Raw genomic sequence first — 21,991 nt, 5'->3', positions numbered from 1 at the left:
AGTCTGTGCTCAGCGAAGCAAATTAAAAAAGCTCTGTTTCTGCTCGTTCCATTAGCGTTCATCTTTTTCAGAAGCTTCAAGCTCGTGCCAAATTTTTGCATTGCTTCCCAAGTACAGGCGCATATTAATAACTAAGGCTTTGTTCTCCAGCCAGAAATACCTGTCACATGCGTACTTGTAAAAATCAAGCCGTTCCTGGCCTGTTCCTGTGCATGACCAGTCGTAGGCCTCCGGCCTGCCAAATTGCATAGGTGTGTTACTTTTATGCCAAACGTTTGCTTGCAGCCAGAAAATCTATAGTTGTTCTTCATGCTTTTAATTTGTTTCTTGCATATTCAATATATCGTGCAACATATATTGAATATATGTGAAAGAAAGTGAAAGGATGGCGTGGCACTGGAGATGTTTTTACAAATCACTCTTGAGAGCGCTGTAATCGCGGGGCATTCGGGCACACAGAACGCACTGGTCACGTGGTTTTTTTAAACTCCGCGGGCTTTCGTTTGTCCCGAATAAAAACGGCTACGCTGAGTCTATCTCGTCGGAAGTACCTGAGATGGGCAATATTTGTGAAGCTCCACAACTGTGCTATTGACACGTGAACGTATCAAGCTATATTTGACAAGTGAATTAAGTTATCTCGGCTAATTGCTCAAATAAAGGCGAGCAAAAAATGGTACTGTGAGTTTAGGCAAACGCGAACATCCACGCGATGCTTTTTTCTGCAGAACGCATAGGTTTTTCCAAATCTTGTTCCGGCTTAACTGGAACATTCGGTATATATATATATATATATATATATATATAAACGAGAAGAGAGGGGGTTAACCGAGGGTCCCGATTTTTATTAGTCATATCATGAGAAGCCAACAAACACTGACACCAAGGACCACATAGGGGAAATTACTTGTGCTTCATAATGGAATACAGAAACGAAAAATTACTGGAAATAAAGTGGGTCCACTTTAATTTCCATTAATTTTTCGTTTCTTTATCCATTATGAAGCACAATTTGCCCTATGTTGGCCTTGGTGTCAGTGTTTGTTGGCTTCTCATGATATGACTATATATATATATATATATATATATATATATATATATATATATATATATAAGCGACAGAGAAAGCTGACGGGCCACTTGATCCTACCCGATCGTTTTGATTTGTGTAAAGAGTGAGAAGTAGTCCGGGATGACTGTTACTCCCGGGAGAAATTCCTCCCGTTGTAAGCGAGGTCGGGTAAGAGCGCAGGTCGTAACTCTGAAACAGATTTACAACTTCCGCCACAGTTAGAGCGGACTTCGATAAAAGCATCTGAAATACGTAACCATCAATACACTTCCTTATGTGCTGCATTTTTCCAACTGTCATTGAAGCATTGGAAGACTTGCAGAGGTCGGCGACGTCCTCGATATAGATCGTGAAGGTCTTGCAGGGATGTTGGGCCCGATCCCGTCAGTGTCGCTCTGCGCGCAACTTCCGGATGGGAGGGCGGCTAGGGATGGCCAAGGAAATATCCTTTGAAATAAGTCAAGGTCTAAAAATCCGTTTAGCGGTTTTTTTTACCACACGTTTGCTATGTCTCAGAGGTAAAAGAAGACGTCATTCAACGGCGCGTCCTCATCAAATCAATTGTGCGTGCGCACATTCTCAAACCATGTGAGGCAGTCTTCGACGTCGCGGTCTTCTTTGCCACTCAACATCACGGGGTCTCTAGGGAAGCGCAGCGGAGCAATGGGTGGTGGCGGCATCTGTTGGGCCGCATCACCTTGCATGGCCGACTGTACCGTGCGGGATCGGAGTTCCAGTGTGCAGCCACTATGGCAACCCTAGCCTCTCCAGTGCTTGAAAATAGGTTTACAGACGCGGGGCGTGCATCCAGAATGTTCGGCACAGAAGCGCACTGGCTCAGGTGGAACACTGTTTCGTGCACTGCATGTTATACGACAGGCAGGTGAGGGGTGACGGGATGAAGATCACTATCTTCTCCCTGTCAGCAGCTGCTACGGCATGTAGTTCAGATACTGTGGGATCTGTGACCCAGTGGATTTCCCAATGAAGAATAGCAAATGGTGGTGCTCAGGCGAAGTTAATGGTTTCGACGGTGAGTCAGGATGACCTCTTCTGTGGCGCTGGCGGCGTCCAGGTGAGTTAGGCAGTCGTTGGTGGCACTGATTGGGAGGCCAAAGGCAATGTTCGTTGCTTTGCGTACGAGCGTGTCAAGACGATTAAGGTGCTCTTGGCAAACAGCTAATTGAGGGCATTGGCAGCTATAGTGTGATACAAATGCGTCACGAAGATGTAGTTGAGATTCACGTCGGCCCCAGCCAGGCCGGTGACGCGGCTCAGTGGATGTAAGACTACTTTTCGTTGCTGGAGAATGAAGAGGACAACCGAAAGAAAGGGCTCCGCCATCGGCTTGGATGCAGAGGCCGATGATTTGATGGATGAGATGAATGCGGAATGAGATGACGACTCAGCCGTAGTTCTAGGCTAGTGGGTTGCCATACATGATGGTGCACAAAGAGAAGGGCAGATTTTGCATATGAGCAAGAAAGCCTGATTGTTTTAGCGCTAGCCGAAGTGGTGGCAAGGGCGTCCTGTAGGCAGTCTTGTATACATCATGGTGAACCTAGATAAAACCAGATGGTTATGCTATCTGCATCGATAGTATGGCGCATGGAGGTTAAGGGTTCGAGGGTATTGGTAATGACCAACATGGAGAGGTTGAAGATGAGAGGAAACAGAAATGAGCCTTGTGGTATGCCGCGTTGAGGGTGTGAATCTGCGGATGACGTCGGGGCATCGGTGAATCGCAGGGAGCAGAAGACTCCAAAGAGGAACGATGAAGCATATTTGTACGGTTGTGCGCCACAGCCTGTGCGAACAAGTTCCTGCAGCATTGTATTGTTTGTCACGTTGTCGAAGGCTTTTGAGAGGTCCAAAGCTGGCATAGCACTCAGTTGCGAGGTGCTGCGTCCAGAGAGAATGTGCTGTTGTATTTGTAAAAACGCATCGTGTGTGGAGATGTGTTGACGATAGCCAATGAGAGTAGGACGTACGTTGGATGCATCCTCTCAGAAACGCTGAAGAAGGTGAAGTCCTAAGCGTTCCACGAATTTACCGATGCTGAAGGTGAGAGAGACGGGTCGAAGGAATAGAAGTGCAGGTGGTTTCCCTGCTTTGGGAGTGAAGATAATTTTGACATGCTTCCATACAGAAAGGAGGTCCCCGGTATACTCCAGGCGTTATTCAACGGAGAGTAGGAAATCGTAATCAGAGAAGGCGAGATTGCGAAGGTGACGATTGGATATTTTCTTTTAAGCTGGACAAGTATTGCTTTGGAGCGCTGAAACAGCTGCGCGGTGTTCATGAACAGTGAAATGATCCAAAAGATTGCGATTGTTTCAGGGGGCCCTGTGTAATCTAGGTAACTTGCCGTATCCTGTGGGGCAATGTAGGTGTGCCGGAGCTCTTGATAGAGAGCTTCCACTGTGTCGTAAACGTTCAGGATCTTGCGTAAAAGGTCCTGGCTGCTTGTGTTTGTGGCCGCAGGAATACGACGGGGGCAATGGAGACGGCTAGCAGAGCCGAGGTGCATGGTAGTGGCTAGAAGGTCGCACGTGTGAAACGAACACTCTCATGTTTTCTTCATTAGGTCGATTAATTGGAGCACGTAGATGGTAGTTGCACTTGATGCGGCGCCATATTTCAGAAGGCCACGTCGAGCATCGCAGATTCAGATGTTGATCGGGTGCTGCCCCCAACGCGCTTGCGTGAGTCTGTGGGCTGTGACCATGAACACAAGTTTGCAGCATATCAACCTATTCCTACAGTGTGGAGGCAGCGGGGCAGCGTGCCGCACTCACATCATTCTGGACCCGTTTCTTTAAGGGTGGAATTTCGGTGGCGCTTGAAGGCTGTGGGAAGTACCGTGGTGATAAGAAAAGTGTCATGGTGCGGCATTGTTCAAGTCGGCGAAGCAGCGAACACAGAGCACCAAAAGGTCGTAAGAATAGTAACCGGCAAGCAAGACGGTTATTGCCGGCCATTTGGGCAAGCAGCTGAAAAACACCAGAGGCAGGTTGAAAGATAATTTTTTTTGTTGTTGTTGGTGCGGCCGTGACGCCACGACGGTTTTTTTATCGGAAGCCCTGTGTATTCTCTGCCCCGCGCGTGCACTGAAAAGCTGCTTAAGACAGCAGGGGTGCGAATACTCCATAATGTGCGGTGGCTCTGCAATACCGTGTCGACGAATTGCTGACAGTGTATGGGTGTAAGACGGATGGCGCCGTATGACCGGCTACCATCGTTTCTTCTGTGTTTGCGAACGGAAAATAGAGGCTCGCCAGTGACTCAAGAATGCGCGTGTGCGTCTGTGTGGTGCAGTGCAAGTACGCGACCTCTAACAGCAGGGGGGAATCACACGTTCCCTGGCCCTTAAATAAAAGGGGCGCGGTTAATGCCTTGGGAAGAGCCGGGATGCATTTGGGTGAAGTTGATTGGATCGTCAAGTGTATATGCCGTTCCCCGACCCGGGGCAATTGGGGCAGGAGAACATATTTAAACGCAGGTTTTTGACCGAGCTAAGTAGTCTAGAAGCTGAACCTATGATCTGCTGAGAAGCGCCGAGGAGCTAGTGCCGTCCAATATCAACTAGTTGACGTTGGAGACGACAAACCAACGTCTGCAACGAAGCTCACTGTAGATCCCCTCAAGTTAGCTCAACCTGCTCGAGGGACGTCATAAGATCTAGATTCGCGGGAAAATCAGCACAGCAATCGCATCAACCCCAACGAGATCGGCTCACCAGCCGTCTTCTCGAGAGAGCTCTGCTGTCGACTCCACGCTTTATGGACTTGCTGTTACTGCCCGTCCATGCGTATGCCACCATTTGTTTTCTTTGAACTCTGTTTAGTGGACCACCGTTAAGTGTATTCTTGTGTAGTGTAAAATTTTATTTCCTGTGTTAATTGCTCGTTGTATGCCTGTTGTCGTCTTCATTGATCTCCCTTAAGTACGTGTGTGTTAGTGTTTGTGTATCTTTTTTTTTCTTTGTGAATCGTTTTCAGTCGATATTTTTTTCTCTTTCCCCCGACTTCTTCGCCAGACAGACAGACAGACAGACAGACAGACAGATGGCCGGACGGCCGGACGGACGAACGGTGACGGACGGACGCACAGAGATGGGTGTATAGATAGGAGCACAATGGCATAGTAGGGAAATAATGCTAACTGCAATAAGCAAACAGACCGTAGTTGCGTACACCGCAATATATCGCATCACTGATTGTTGTTAAGGGCCACCCCATGCAGTCTGCACGAGAGTTTTTGCTTTCCACCAGCAGCGTAATGTGGCCGCCAAGGCCAGGATCGACCCTAAGCTACGGATATCTGTATTGATTGATTGTGACATTTAAGGTACCGAAGTGAGGCTGTTGTTATGGAAAACGCTCTATGGGATGGTACCGCAAAAATTTCAACCACCTGAAGTGCTGTAACGTGGATCAGAACCTATCTTCACGCGCCTTTTTCGCATTTGGCTTCCATTGCACTAGGGCCACCGTGGCCGTGATCGACCCTAAGGTACCAGTATCTTTATTTATCTATCATGAGCTTTAGGGTCTCGAAGGGACGTAGTTGCTATGGAGGACGCTCTTGAGGAAAGTACCGCAAAATATTTAACCACCTGAAGTGCTGTAATGGACATCAGAACCTATTCTCACAAGCCTTTTCGCATATTGCTTCCATTGTACTAGGGCCACTGTGTCCGTGACTGGGAACCTGAAGCTTAGCAGCGGGGCGCCATAGCTACTCAGCTATACCGTGACCGGTAATGAGCGTCATAACGGAATATATAATATTGGTATATTTAAACAAGAGATTGTGCACATATAATGTACGTACTATTGACATTTAGGCTTAGCATTTCCATATGGCTCAGATTTTTCCCATTCTGTATTTATAGGGCCTAGACTATCCAATGGTGTAGGTATAGGGTCCCTCGTCTCTCATACTGCGACGTTTCTATTGTCAGCTCTTAAAGTGCATACCATTCGTTTTTGGTGGTGTTAAGTATGGGCTCTTATGTAAAGCGCAAGCTTTCTTTAACTACTTAACTTACCAGGATGGTAGTGTTTCTCACTCTACCGACGAAGAGGGTAACAGAATGTATAAACGACAAAGGGCAATAGCAGATGCGCAAATGCAGGAACTAGACCGCGCTTATAGGATACTCGCGAATACACCACCCAGGTAAGGAAGGATAGAAGAAGGAAGACGCTTGGGGGCGCCATAGAATTCCCACGGTAATTACAAGAGAAGACCCTGGTGCTGCTCATTGAGCCATAATGGACATGGTGCTTAATACATAAATGTGTGTGATATTCGTGATATTTGTTTAAAGGGGCACGAAAAGAAGATATAATTTCCCGTTAGATGGAATTTTCTCATCATTCGTCACTCATAGGGAGCGAGAACAGCTTTTCCAAGCGAGAAAATGACGCAAGCAGATGATCAGAGTAACGCGACGGGTCGTGGAGTGTGGTACCTCTCGTGTGACAAGAGGTGTGACTTGAGAGAGGCTGGGCTGGTGGTGCTGTCTGATAACCGGCAGACCGAGCCGAGGCAACAGGCAGGCGGTTTGAGAAACGCCGACGACGGGAGTTGAGAGATGAGTGGATGATTCAAAGATAGCGCAAGTGGTGGTGATGTGAGGATTGCGTGATGGCCTTACTTTTGGCGTGAGCGATTCAAATCGAGCAATTGCAAGAAGCCGTTTGGTGGCAGATTTATACGCAAGAATTTCTAGTATTGGGGCCTGAAAACGATGGGAAACCTCTAGCAGCTAAGCTATCATTCTACCTCAACCTAATATTTTTCTTTGGTGTCCTTTTAGTAAACTTTACACGTCTTCATTGGCCTCAAATTCAAAGGAATATACATTTTTAAATGCAGAAGGCAATAACACACAGCAAGCTCACATAACCGCTACTGATTTCAGCGGTTCTGCCTGTCGACGGACCAAATGGAAACGTTCCAAGTGTCTCATCAGGCTGACTTGCAAATAAATTCCTAAGGCCGTTCGTGCCGCCTGTCGACGGATTCATCCATCGCATAATGGTTGCAATAGTTGACTTGTTTTCTAGAGATTCTGTGTCCGGATCCTGCCGCTAGACGACATCATTAATGTTTCTTTAATTATTTATAACGTACTAGTTGTTGAGAGTAATCAGGTTTCGAAGTCAAGAAGCCATTAAAAGCCAGAAGGAGAAAGTTTATAGAAATTCATGTTGTAAGCGTCATTCTGAAGCTGGCTGAACCACCCTGTTTGCAGCTTCCGTATACATTAGTGCCACAGTTCCATCTGGTAATTAATGTATGAAACGCTATGGATCGCCAGTCACAGCTCGGTGCCATGAGATCACCTCGACCAAGTGCATAAAGGCGTGCACATGGTGTGCGCCGGATTTGCTGTACGTGAAGTGCGAACACTTCTCCGACAACGTGTGTGCTGTGCGTGCACTTGATATGCACCATATCGCACCTAAATTAACGTAAATCAAGACTGGCACGTCCTGAAGTGCACGAAGCACGCGTCGCGGCCTAATGTGCCGAATGATCTACCCATTCACTCGAATTCCATGTTGTCGTAGAGATAGGCAGCAGGGCCAAGCAAGAAGGGAATAGTTCATCTTATATTATCGACGGTGTTTCGTAGATCATCATTTTCATTCATGTCACGACACTTAAAGGTGCCGTCATAGAGTTGCAAAATTGCTTTTCGTGGGAATTAGTGTAAGAAGGAATATATCGACATCTGATCCCTGCATTCAATGCTTTGCAACGATTGAAAAATAACCAAAAATTCCGCAGTGTGACTGAAACACTATAAAGTTGTTGAGCAGCTTTAGCATGTACAGTTCTCATAGACAAGTGTATGGTCCAACTCAATATGCCGGCCATGGAAGTCTACTCACGATCTCAATCTTATACGTAAAAAAACACATGACTACGATTTATTTTTTGAAAAACGCGTTCCAAGTACTGGATTTTCAGTCTTTAGAGCCATTTCGCAGTGCAGGTAAGCCTGTTCTTTATACTTAGGGAGACGGGCAACTGATACTACGTGGCGCTCACCAGAAATCCTTCTTTAAATCCAGGATCTGGTACTTCCACGAGAACCAGAAATCGGGGAATCCATGTAAGAGCAGGACCAGAGGCCTTTCTTGATTTCCAGCTGAAACATAGTGCAACGTGGCGTCCTGTAATGATAAAAGAAAAATAGCTGCACTTATCGACAGTTCTATTTATAGCAAACATTTCATATACATATGCAACAGGCACTGTGGTCTATATAAATGAGGTGATAATTCAACAAGGCAGAAAAAAATATTCAACGGTGCATTTTATACCTATAAACAGCATTCTGCACAAGCTTATCCGTGAGTGTTTTTTTATACATTCATAATCTTGAGCAAATAATTTAGTTTGAATATAGTTCTGTCAAAAGTAGACAGGGCTTCGACACCCATAATACATTATTGCACACTCGTTGATTACTTATTCGCTGGCAGCCAAGCGCGACTCTAATTTGAATAATCTAACGAGCCAGCTCCTTTTATGGTGTTTATATTCGTCTTCATAAAGAATGATTTTTCTTCCATGACCAGCTTAGCAACGGTGCCACCAAACAATTGCGTTTTTGTAGGAAGCAGAGTGCATTAGTTCATCACTGTCAATTACTACACGAGACTTTTATGAAGCGGTATAAACCACACCATTTCGTTCTTTTAACCAGTTTATCTTTATTGTCATAGCTCTGCAACCAAGTTTTTCTTTGTCACTGCCGCTCTGTGGCCCTTGTGCGAAATGTATGTTTCTGTCCTGTCTATTAGCAGCTTCCGAGCTCGATATATATTTCCGAATTGGTCTAGCGTTAAGTTCCGTCCACTCTGTCTTGAATTAAATTGTAGTTTAATTAGACGAAGTGGCGAATTTGGTATTTAAAAAAATTAAGCTGCAGTATTGCGCCTATGATTACGATTATCGTCAAACGTACAATGATTTCGATAGTCGCCAGCTTTACTCCGACGTTTTTGCACGAGAATAGTGTTCATAAAGCTGATAACGCGCGATCCTAGCTCCTATCCCAAGCTCAATCTGAGCGGAACTGAAGCTACTCATGATGTTTAATGCAGTTTCACTTTCTCACGAAATATATCAGCATTGAACAGCCCATACAACAGTATATCATCTCCTGCTTAACCTATCAAACATCATGAAAATGGGAAACACAAAGGTGGAATGACCACAGTACAATGACGGCGACGGTATCTCGACCAAGAGCACATATCTTGTGGTCCAAGCAGACAGACAACTTGACATATGAAACACATATGCTGACATATGACATAACCGCGGTAGCTTAATGGCTATGGCGTTGCGATGCTGAGCTGGAGGCCAGAGGTAGAATCCCATTCATGGTGGTACCGTATCAATAGGGACAAAATTCAACAAGTCTCGTCTAGTTAGCTTTAGGTGCATGTTAGGCAATCATATCCAGCTTTCCTAGACACGTACATATCCAGCTTTCCTGGACACGTACCAACTAGCGCCCCAAGCGGCCCCGGCACTAAGCTAGCGCGTTTTCAATGAAACGAGCGGGTTTTTCGCGAATAACAAAAGCTGCAGGTCGTTTATTGAAAAAGGCAGGTGACAGACGTGTTCTGGAAGACAATCCGCACGAGCCAAATGCAATGATCATGCTATGGCACGTAAGAATATTGTTCCCACAGCAGTTAAAGATTTCGCTATGGAAGCCTATGGAAACGACGAAAATTCGTACTCGATTTTCAAGGCGAGAACGGTGTCTGTGATAAAACTACAGCGTCTATCGTAATACCCAGTGCAGCATGTGTAGTCCGGAGACTCAGCTTGCGATTGATGCCTATCTCGACTCTCAACACATGGCGTAACACTGTTCCCAAAAGCGTTTTTTGTAACACTGTCGTGAAAATTCACGTGGTATCTATAAAAAGATGAGCGTACCGCCTGGGGAAGCCTGTGAAGTCGTGGCCTAGTGGTAGAATCGCGCGCACCTTAAGTCTCGCGTCACGGTGGCCGCGGTTCGATGCCCGCTTCGCACTATCTTTTAAGCCGTATAGGACCTACTTTTGTAGTCTCTCACTAGATGGCAGAAACACAAAACCAAAGATTTGCTTTCGGTTCGGGTTTTTCAGCGGCGCAGTTTTTTTTAAAGCCGCTTAGGCCGCTTAGTCTCCCACCTGATGGCAAAAACACAAAACTCAAGATTTGCTTTCGGTTCTGGCTTTCGAGTGGTGCTCTTGAAATATCATGTTTTCTATTTTTCCTTCCTAAAACATAGCAGTATCGTGTTAATTTGTTAAGTCATCGCTTTTATGAAGATTTTATTCATTGGACATCATAGCTAGAAGCTCGCGCATAGCTTTTTGTTATGCAAAAAATAAAAAAAACATTCCTACTTTGTAGCATGGACCCTGGGAGAACAAAATGGCTATTCTGATTGCGTTCTTCCTGGAAGGTCCGTTTTCTTCAACTTTCGGCTTTCCTTAATGGCACACACTCCGAGCGAATCAGGTCCACCTGGGCCACAATGCCACCCGCTGGCCCGAGCCATTCCTATGCAACATTCGTGTGGAACAAAGGGTCTGCTAGCCTGAGTCGCTGCCCGAACGTTAATTATTTCTAAAGATGCATCCAAATAAGAAATGCACCAACTAGGAGAAGATGTGCAGCGTCTGGACTAATAGCTTCTGTTTGTGTTCCCTACAGCCAAATGGTATGAATCCGTATGTGGCCGTAAAAAAACCATTTGAATAAATGTCCCGTGCTGTTTCTGCCCCGGTCGCTCTACAGGGAAGCTAGCTTGGCTAGCCGTCAGCATTGAGTATCAACATATGGCGTCGCTCGTTAAGTTCATTTGCTTTTATAGCGCAGCATTTATTGGCGAGTACCCTAGCAATTTGGTTGAAAAATAGTGCGAAATCGTGTCTGTAACGGTAAAAAATGACGCATTTCTCATATAAATACATAGGTCTTCATACAAAGGGGTGGAGTGGCCAACTTGAAATTGGAAGTGGTATCAGCATAAATTTGCGCGTGATACAGGGATGGGCCAAGTTGAATTTGGTAGTGGTATGGGAGTGGCCCAACCTACATTTTGGATGAAATGGTAGTGAGCCAAGCTGACTTTGAGGCTGACGTGGGGGTGGCCCAACCTAAATTTTAGGTGATAGAGGGATGGGTAAACCTAAGTTTTGGGGAATAGGGGGGGGGCAGCCTAGATTTGGGGATGATATGGGGTGGGCCGACCTGGATTTAAGGATGATATGGGGGTGGGCCGACCTAAATTTGGGGGTGACATGTGGACGGCTAAGCTAACCATGGTGGTGATGTACGGCTGGGCCAAGTTGAAATGGGGGGCGATATATGGGTGGACTAATCTTAATTGGTAGGTGAGTGGCGGTGGGCCATCCTAAATTTGAGGTGATCGAGGGGTGGGCCAGCGTTAGTTTGAGGCGGATTTGGGGGTGGATTAACCTAGATTTGCAGGTGGTATTGGAGTGGGCCAAGCTAAATTTGGGGGTTTGTGGAGGCGGGCCAATCTGCATTTGGGGGTGATATGGAGTTGGCACTACCTAAATGTGGGGGGCAATCTCGGGGTCGGCCAATCTGAATTTGGGGACGATATGGGGGTGGGCCAAACGAAATTGTGTGGTGCGTGGACTCGAAATTCGGGGGCCATTTATGGAAATTCGTGGGTGGACCAACTTGAAATTCGGGGTGGCGCAATTGAAATTTGGGATTGAGCCAACTTGAAGTTTAAGGCTGAGCGAAATAAAAATCGGGCGTGGTCGACCTTAAACTTGGGCGTGGGCTAATTTAAATTTGAGCGTGTGCCAACTTGAAATTTGGGGGTGGGCCTACCTAATATTTGGGGGTGGGGTAATTGAAATTTGGTGGCCTGTTTACGAATAGTTAGACAACACCAGTAGTGTTTCTGCATCCTTTTCATCATCGCAAAGTACGTACATTAATAATTGTTAGCCAATACCCCTCCAGGTGAGCTACCAGTCGAGCCTTCCCAGCCCACTGGGCTAATAATGTCACAGGTGTGCCCTCATCGTGAGGAATGCGACGTTCAATGTGGAGATCCACAAGAACTTATCGCAAATCGAGCTGACCATTTTCACACCCAATGTCATCGCTAACACTATTCGCTTGTGCTAGACGCAGCACAAGCTTACAACGATCATAATTGTACTTTCAATCGCACGCTAGTCGACACGCTCTTAGTGCACAATTTCGCCAATCATCTGGATAGGAACCTTGCTGGATGTTTTACTGTTATGTTGCGTCGTTTTTCACGACGGCCTTCTCCCGCAAAGTAAATACATTTTTGAGATTGACGATGCAAGCTAGTACATAACTCATACGAATCAAATGCATAAACGGTTATTGTGAATTTTCATAAAAATATATAAGTAAATAAGGTTTCTGATGGCATTGTTTCGGCCGGGTATGACAGCGATTTCTTCCCGCCTGTTAAAGTGCTTTGACTGAAAACCTAATCATTTTGCCCATACGTGTTGCCGCAATACTACATGGGCTAAATGTACAAAAGTGCGGTGCGTGGTCACAGCTTCTATTCCAGTCTATTTTGTGTACCGTTGTTGATATTGCAGTCATGTGGAGTTTCCGTCTTCATAAGAGCACAGAAAGAAAAATATTACAGTTGGTAGCTAAGCGCAAAATACATTGAAACATCTCAAACCAGCGATTTTTTTTTTAATTTGCGGGTTGGTCTTGTCGGCTGGTAGATCGCTGTCCGATCACTTCAGCGAATTTTGTTTGTGTGCAACTACAGCAAAAACGTCGATACTACCGTTTTATTGCCAGGACCTTTATGCCGTCCACACACACAAGAAGGACAACCGGTAATTGGCACACGCACTTTTATAAACTGATATTGTTTTGCTGATTTCAGTATTGCGAGGTGTCTGCGAGCGGAGCATTTTCTTACTATAAGTCCAGTGTTAGCAGTGAGAAGTAGTTCGGTCGACCATACCCATGAGGGCATGTCAACTAGCGTGTAATTGATACTTCATTAAGGTCGTTGCGTGTTTGTGTTGTGTCAAGCAAGAGCGAGTTGTGTAAGACATGACACAAGAGAGAAGGTGGTGAGAGAAGTCCAGGAAAAGTACTTGGGGATAGCCATATTGAACGTCGACGCCGTGTTGAAGAAAGCCTGCGACTTCGGTTGCTCAGGTCGCCAGAAAGGCTTGAGTGGTAGCATATAGCTGGGCCTATTTGGTAATCACAGCGATAGACACACACTTTGCGGATGTAAACGGAGGAAAGGAACCTAGGGAATTGGCTGGCCTTTACGAGCTCTGGCATAGTTTGAAAATTAATGCGGCGAAGTATGACGCACAATACAGTATATGCCAATCCAAATGAATCCGCGTGGTCACACTTGCGCGACACGGCATGGTGGCCTGCCACCAGAACATCATGAAATAGCAGCGATGACAGTTTTTATTGGGCACTTGAAAATAAAAACGAGCACATTAGAGACTTCCGAGGGACGTTTCTACGGTACAAGAGCACATAGCCCCCGCCCCGCCCCCTCCCGAAAGAAAAACAAACAAACAAACACGAAAATAAGATTGCGAATAGGGGCATCATAAGATCGAGCACTACGGCGCTTGTTGATCTTGTTCAGGATAACGTCTGGGTTTCATTCACCATTTATTTCTGAGCAAATTAGTTGAAGTTACATCTATTTGCATCACAATGACGGGTGTAATCGGGCAAACAGTGAATGCATTTCATTAGAGGGTGCCTGACTACTCTATGGAGATTACGTACAACAATGACAACAAACAACACAGAGAGCTTCGCTTACATCGATTCGCTTAATCATGGGATCCTCATAATTTCTTAGACTGTCAATTTATATATTTTAGAATGGCACTCATTAATGCAATTTTTGCATTCCCAGCGAGCAAAAGCGGCTGTAGTGTCCACGGTAGAATTGATTAAACGGCTTTAATCACATGTACATTATATCGTTGCCAACTTCCGTGTGATTGTAGTCGTCAAAATGGGGCACACGTGACAGGAAAATCAGGAGGTTGATGAACGGCAACAAGGCGGAAGCTTCCACAAGACATCAGGGAAATAAAACGACTTTTTGAGCAGCGTAGTAAGGGAGCCATGCAATGGTTTCAACGTCTATTAAGAATCCTCTAAAATATGAACAGAGGCCGCCAAAAATGAGGGCACTTTGGGAAAGGCGATACCGCTGGAAATCTTAGGAAAGCATCAGCCCAAATATAAAAGATGACCTAAAAATAAGAAACCATAACGTTGACAAGGTGGCAAAATTTTGGCACAAATCAATTGGCTGTTGCAGCAGTTCAGCTGAAACGCGATGGTGTGAAGTAAGGCGAGAATGTCAGCAGTGTTGAAGAGAGGTGAATTACGCAGACCCTGTGGCCAACGCCAGCGCCCGGCAGCTGTCAGGCGACAGCACGTGTAAGCTAGATGCCTGGTCATCGGTCGTTAGTGTGATTCGTGTCTGAAATATTGGACGTGGACTCCATCACATTAAATACAGTGCGTTCTACCGTGTCATTCTTCGACGGCTGGTACCGATTCTCGCGCAATGAGGATAGGAACGAATTGTCTCCTGTGCCCCCCGGCTGTCAGCTTCCTCAAACTGCCAACATTCCTTCCTCTCCAAATTTACTTAGTATTTATTGGGTTGGCCTGCTAATCACGTGGTATCGGGATCGAATCCCAGCCACAGCAGCCGTATTTATATGGGTGTGAAATGTGAAAACACCCGTGCACTTAGGGTTAGGCGCACGTTAAGGAACCTCGAGTGGTCTGAATTATTCCCCAATCCCTCACTAGGGCGTGCCTCATAATGAGATCGTGGTTTTGTGTTATGTATCATACGTTAAGGATGTCCTTTGCAGTCGCACAACTCTTGAATACAAGTGTCGTCAGGAGCTGTGCGCGAGATCTTTGAGTATGTGGGTAGCCTTTATGGCGTCCGATACCTGATAATTTACATTGCGGCTATATTATAAATGCAGAATGGTCACATAGTAGATAAGATGGATAATATACAATCCGTCATATATTACTGCACAATAATTTTAAATAGCGGTCTTCCTCCACGCAGGTGGATAACCGTCATGCGAGGTTACTTTGGAAAATAACTGCAAGAACTGTATATGTCATATGCAAGGGTGTACTTGACCCGGTGACCAGTAAATGTGACGTAATATTGCGAGTAGTTCGATCATAGCATGCCAACCGACGATAACACTGACTGAAGTCACTAGCGCAAGAATGGACACGGGACACTAAAAAGGTGGCAAGGACAAGCGCAAACTTCTAACTGTAAGTTGGAAGTTTGCGCTTCTCCTTGTGGCCTTTTCAGTGTCTCGTGTCCATTCTTGCGCTAGTCACTTCAGCACGGAATACCAACTACTCCGGTCTCACACCCTGCGGTGACAGAGAGACAGTTTGCTCAATTCTTGAGTCGTGACTTGTATATCCATGTATATGGCTTAATACTTAAGCACATCTCGATTTGTAGCTGCGGTGGTAACCCATGGGTGCGGATGGCAAATTCGCTAGCGAAATAATTGGGGGCACCTTAATGAAACCGATTGGTCAAAATCAAAAGCCGTCTAAGAAAGCGTCTCTCGTAGACACTGTGCGATGTTCGGATGTTAACAATGTGTGCCGATGAAGAAAGGCAGCCACGGAGTGCTTCTGATGGTTAGCCTAGCCTGTTTACTCCGTGGCATCAAAAAGAAACAAAACGAAAAGAATAAAGAAAAAAAATAACCGTATCAAAAGCCCAGAATCAATCATCGCTCGTCACGACTAACCGCTCTTAGGATAAGTCATTTATAGGCGACGACCGGCTACGCTTTAACAAGAACACTGATAACGCCGGCGGGGCGAGCATTGTGGCGTCGTTCAACGCGCAGGGATAGCTTTTGGTCATTTTCTTTTACTTTTGTTGACGTCACCACGCGTCACCGCAGGAAGTTTGAAAAGTTACACGCGAACTAAACCCTCGTGTCCAAAATAGCTTGATACGCCCAGTTGGTCAATATAATCACGAGTCGCCCACTACGGCACGGCCTGTAGGGAAATCACAAGGGTGGCATGCAAAACCTCTGAATTAATTTATTTTCTTCTTTACATGTAAGAACGCACTCCAAAGTGGCGGGATTCGTTGTGCGATGCACTTCTCAGCATGTAAGAGTTAATAACGGTAAAATTAGACATCCGCCCAAACGAAGGTAAGTACAACGAAGGAAACCCATACAGGCTCCTCAAAAGAAAATCTTCGCAGTTGGAGAAAAATTTGTCCTGGTCCTGGACTCGAACCCAGAACCACCGCCCTTCCCAGGCAGCCGCTCTACCATCTCAGCTACCCATGAGGCTAGCGGATAGCAGGCGAAGTCGAATTTATCAGCAACTCTGAAGCAAAGGCAAGTTTAACGTAATAGTTCTGCGGAAACCTGCAAGCTGGAGAGACGTAATTAATAAAGGGAAAATGAGACATCCGCTCAGAAGCAGCTAAGTTCTTCAAAGCAAACCTATACGGATTCCTCGAAAGAAAAGCTTCAGAGCACCGGCACGAATTTTTCTTCAACTGCGAAGCTTTTCTTTCGAGGAACCCGTATGGGCTTCTTTTGTAGCACTTAGCTGAGTTTGGGTGGATGTGTCATTTTCACTTTACTAATTAGTTCTCTCCACCTTACGCGTTTCACCAGAACTATTACGTCAAGATTTAAGTGTATTCTATACCTGTAGCGATACCTACAGGGACCTCGATCAAAGCAGTGGGCATGTGTGTGCTGTTTGTAAGTAGACAATGACCCAAATAGTTATGCCGAGTATGCTATGTTGCGCATAACAGACTTCACATATGCCAGAATTTCTAAATGTAATTTTGACCTAATCATCGTCCAGACCATGTTTTTGGAAGATGCAGTCAAGTAGCACTATCGGCAGGAATATTTCATGCCGATAATTTCATGTTGAAAAAATTGGGGATTACATTTATAACAGGACCAATATATTTTTCTCAAATTTCCGAAAAGGTTGGCATTCTAGGGCGGCTGATTTCTTTGCGCCGACATTTTTGGCTAAATATTCATTAACAGCCTAGGAAGAGGGAAAAAACATGTATTTCCTTACAATGCACATGAGAATGTACAGATAATGGGCAGCAAATGGGGGACTTAGTTATAGCGATGGAAAATCTACTTATTGTTTATGCCGAGCCACATATGAATACTGGCTCACCTCAAATGTGATGAAGTCGTGGCCACCGAAGGCCGGATCTTGGAGACATTCTGGTTCCTCTCGTTCTCTAGGCATCAGAGCGGCTCTTCCTTTCAGCAGAATAAGGAGACCAATCTGAATGAGCAGTATAGAGGAGCGGACTGCACCAATAGTCGTCAGGAGCACTGTACTCAGCGAGCGACGCAATGCAGCGAGCAGGGCCATACTTTATATGGAGTCTCGCTGCCAGTGGCCAGTTGGTTCACAGGTTGTGCTCGAGGAGTGGAAGCAGTCTGAGCGTCCCTATTTACGCACCTTCAGCCTTTGTGCGCAACGTGTGCAACGTGCTTGGCTTCAGAAGGCGGTATTCATGCACGCTCGAATCTTTCGCGTGCTGCTTTTAGAGTACCTCGATAATGTTTTGTACAAGCCAGCAAGCTACGAACTGCAATAGCATTGCACTCATGATATACACCAGATGATTCCCGTCCCGTTGAATACCTCCGAATTCCCGCAGTTCCGAAAAATTCGATGTTAGTGATTTGCCGGCATCGTTTTCCCAGTTGAAGGTGACGCGGATGGCGTGGCTTTGCGGATCTGAGGGAACGGCGGCCGACGTCCTGCAGATTAAGTGCGGAAAAAAAAGAGAACGATTTTGCTTAATAAAACAAATGTACTTAACGTGTTATATCTGGACTATAAAAAGAAGGAAGATATTAACATCGGGTGGCAACATAGTTCATGATTTCAGCACTGAATGTTTGCTAACAAGCTACATCAGGAAAATTGTGGTGCAAGAATACTTGTTGATTTCAGTACGGCATTTTTGCTTCTATCTCTTCAAAGATGTGCTTTACAACGAACAGCAGTAACATTGACTGTAGGAAATCTAATCAGTGCTGGTATACTGCATAAAAGATGCCTCCCAGCTATAAACACTTTATGTTAGGATGAGCAACTTAGGTGTTCTCTGTATATATCACTTTTTTGTTTACGCAGGCGTTCCACCTACAAGCACATATGGGTTGCAACAGTTTAACCGGTCACACCATTTTCATCAACTCGACTGAGTTGCTACGCCATCGAGGCTAGACAGGACCGGAACTCTCTCGAATATTTTTATGCTTCACAGGATTACTTGTTTGAGGGAACAACATTATTTTTTTAGAACACAGCTTGCTTTACGCGCTAACGGGCGTGATTATAAGTGCTTTAAGGAGTCCTAATGTTCTTATATGCAGAGAAAAAGATGAGCCGCTCAAATACATTCATAATTGCTGCAAGTATGCTACGTAGATATTAGGATCAGCGGAGAATTAGCACCGCTTCGTCAGCGACGTTGTGCAGACCGTTGTTCGACGACTACTTCTGCACATGTCTACATAAACATGTTTACTGCAAGAATTAGTTTGCATTCTCGGCACTGAACACATCGCCCACAAATGTGTAGATAGAGCGGAGACGACCGTGCGTCGAAAAAATTTGATAAAATATATTTTTCTACACAAAAAAGAAGAAAAACAGAACTTTCAAGGTGATGGTTTAAGAATATAGCGATATAAAGTCGTTCTCCTGAAGCATATTTTGTTAATGCAGAAAGATTCTTTTTGAATTATGAAATATGCGTAAGTGACTGTTTTCGCGCGCTTGGGCACTATAACAAAGAATTCTGCCAATCAGTTTTTTTTTAGTTCTCGTAACGTCAAATTTACGTAACCAGCTATGCGAGCATCGGGCAGTATCCCGCAGCGTTGCATGAAAAGCCCAATAAAACGCGCTTCTCGTTTATAGTATTCAACTAATTCCTTGCTTTAAAAGCGAATAATATTGTCAACATTGAGTAGTTTTTGTTATCTAATTGGCTGACAAGAGGTGAGGAGAACGCTCAAGGGGATCGAGTTTCGATGTGACCGAGCTATCACAGTAAAAGTAGATAAACGAATAAGGGGGGTGGTGCCAGCGTCTGCAATTGGTGCGCTTCCCTTTGCTTAGCTTGCAGGGGCTGGTGAAAAAAACGCGGCGGCGTGCAACAGAAGGTTTAAAACCTTGCAAAAACTGATCCTGGGCAAAGAAGAGTTGGCAGAGCGATATCGTATACGTGCCGGAGGGTCCTCATAACGTTATGCTTCCACGCAAACTTGTTTACCCCTCAGCAGTTCCGAGTAGCCAGCGCCAGAGCAATCGGCCGGCAGCCTTCCTCTATTGCTTCCGGCAAGGGGCAATCTCTGGCTATACAGAAAATATTCAGTTTTGTTCGGCATAATAATGCGTCGCTAACGCTTACACGTCACTTTGACGTGGTGAGTTTTTTGTGGTTTTGCGACGTCACGTGACTGACAGACGAAGTGGGCGCAACCCGAAAACATTTGACCAATAGAATTTAGCCAAACGACGCCTTCTTCGCCATTAGCGAGGAAGGCGTCGAATAAGAAATTACGTTGCTTTCGTTAGGTCTAGCCATGCATAATGAGGGTGTACATATTATATCAGACAGGGCATTTTCGCGCTTTTCCTGAAGTCGCACAACAGACAGTCACAGTGGGGGCAGCCCGAAAATTTTTTTACCGACCGCCGACCTCCTCAATTTGGGAATTTACATGTTCGAAGAAATCTTTGAAGCCCAAGAGTTTTCCCAGTTTGTCAGACTTTTTGGTAACCCAGCGGGCTGAGCCGTACTCGGCAAGCTGGGATGTAACCCCACGGTCGTCCGTCCAGAGGCTGTGAAGCGGCCCAACGACGTAAGGTCCAAAATTTACATACACCAGATGCCACGCAATATGCATCTCACCTACAGCGAAGGACGAAGACGAGCCAGGGGTCAACCTCTGCTCGCCAGTGCCCACTTGAACAAGGACCAAACATGCTTCGTAGACGTTGCTTCGTCCGTTCAAGAAGAAGCATTCCCTTCAGTGGTCATCAACTGTGATTCTAAAGTCCTTAGCTGCGCTACCATCCGCACTTCCACTTTAAGCGTTGCCAAGCGGGTTGCCATTGCTCTTGCATTGACGGACATCGTACATGACATAATTTATTCATATTCCAAGGCAGCTGTCAGGGCCTTTCAGATGGGAATGGTGGCTCCCCAGGCCTCACGTATCATCCAAAGTGCTAAAGACATGAAACATCACTCTTTGGCCTGGTTCCCTGCGCACCTTGGAACCATTCAGGGTGCCTCGATCAACCCCAACGAAGAGGCGCACTCAGCTGCACGAGGTTTGCCTGACCGTGCGATTGGTAACGCGTCCCCTCCCCGAGCCCCCGAGACCCGCGGCGCTGCACGCAATGTACCCCGAACAGTTCCCAAGCCCGGACGGCCATCTTTGGGGCGATTATGTTTACTTCGAGCATATCCTGTGGGGCGCGCCTATGCCGGTCGCCTTTTCACCCAAGAGGAAATGATGAAGCTCATTAGGGGCCATGACCAGACCTCTCAAATCCTGGCAGATCAGAGGCCTCGCGAGAGGGCAGTCAGGTTTCACCTGATGGTCCCCGAGTGGGACTAGCCAGGTGACTTTGAGTTTTCTCGCGTCTAATGTGGACCAAATAAAGTTGGTCCACTCACTCGATCACCTAATGGGAATGGGAATGGGAATAGAAAAGTTAGGAATAGGTTTACCTTATAGCGCCCCTTATAAACGCAAGCATTTCTCGGACAACAGATAATTAGAGCTACACACACACACACACGTATATATATATATATGTGTCTGTGTGTGTGTGTGTGTGTGTGTTTGTGTGTGTGTGTGTGTGTGTGTGTGTGTGTGTGTGTGTGTGTGTGTGTGTGTGTGTGTGTGTGTGTGTGTGTGTGTGTGTGTGTGTGTGTGTGTGTGTGTGTGTGTGTGTGTGTGTGTGTGTGTGTGTGTGCGTGTGCGTGTGCGTGTGTGTGTTAGCGACACAAAGCATTTACGAGCAACACTAGCAGTGGCTGGGTTTTTCAAATGCGAACTATATGCAGCGCAGCTGAGGGATGACTGAAAACATACCCAGACACCGTGTGAAGTGAAAGAAAAAAATATCTATACTCCAGCGAAAACCTAAACACGTGTATAAGCTTAGGAATCGGCTATCGAACATTAGCATGTGTGGTCTTCCCAAATGTTGTCATGCCGTAAATTTTAGTAACCGTTTACTTCTTCTATTGCCTACCTGCTGATGAACCAAGATGCTCAATTTCGTTCACCGCAGTGTAGACAGCTGTCGTGGATCGCTGAAATGTCTCCATCGTAGCTTAGAAGCAACAAGATGCCTTGACGCCTGAAGCCACATCGCTGGAAGCATTGAGGACGATACACCCGTCACCTCTTCAGACAAATGCGCGCGTGTGTACCCATCTTGGGCAGTCGTCTGGCGCGGCCACGCTGACAGTTGCTGATGCTGCGGGCACACATATTTATGATGATGATGATGATGACCTCGGAACATGCCACATACCCACTAAATGGCATTGCAGAATCCCGGCTAAACGATGCATGCCAGTTGCGATGGCCTTCGCAGGTGAATATTTATTGTGACACTGCACACACAGAAAAAAAAAGAGGCCGCGAATTACCATGGACCGACTCTACCATTTACCTACTGTTCGTGCTAGTTTGTCTGCAGCCATAGGTCTATTTAGGCGCGTTT

General features: G+C 45.8%; 1 protein-coding gene across 1 annotated transcript in view; it reads right to left on the bottom strand.

The window, feature by feature from the left end:
• LOC142588620 (epoxide hydrolase 4-like) overlaps positions 1–17,665 on the bottom strand; it is a 63,617-nt gene extending 45,952 nt beyond the window's left edge. Inside the window, exons 1-2 of the mRNA XM_075700453.1 lie at positions 17,390–17,665; positions 8,141–8,265 (exon numbers count right to left, since the gene is read on the bottom strand). Of these exons, the coding sequence (XP_075556568.1) occupies positions 8,141–8,265; positions 17,390–17,593 (329 nt within the window). The 5' untranslated portion in view covers positions 17,594–17,665. The remainder of the gene's footprint in view (positions 1–8,140; positions 8,266–17,389) is intronic.
• Positions 17,666–21,991: the final 4,326 nt, after the last annotated feature.

This window comes from Dermacentor variabilis, chromosome 7, assembly GCF_050947875.1.
Source record: "Dermacentor variabilis isolate Ectoservices chromosome 7, ASM5094787v1, whole genome shotgun sequence".
Lineage (NCBI taxonomy): Eukaryota > Metazoa > Arthropoda > Arachnida > Ixodida > Ixodidae > Dermacentor > Dermacentor variabilis.
This window is presented reverse-complemented; position numbering and strand designations above follow the sequence as displayed.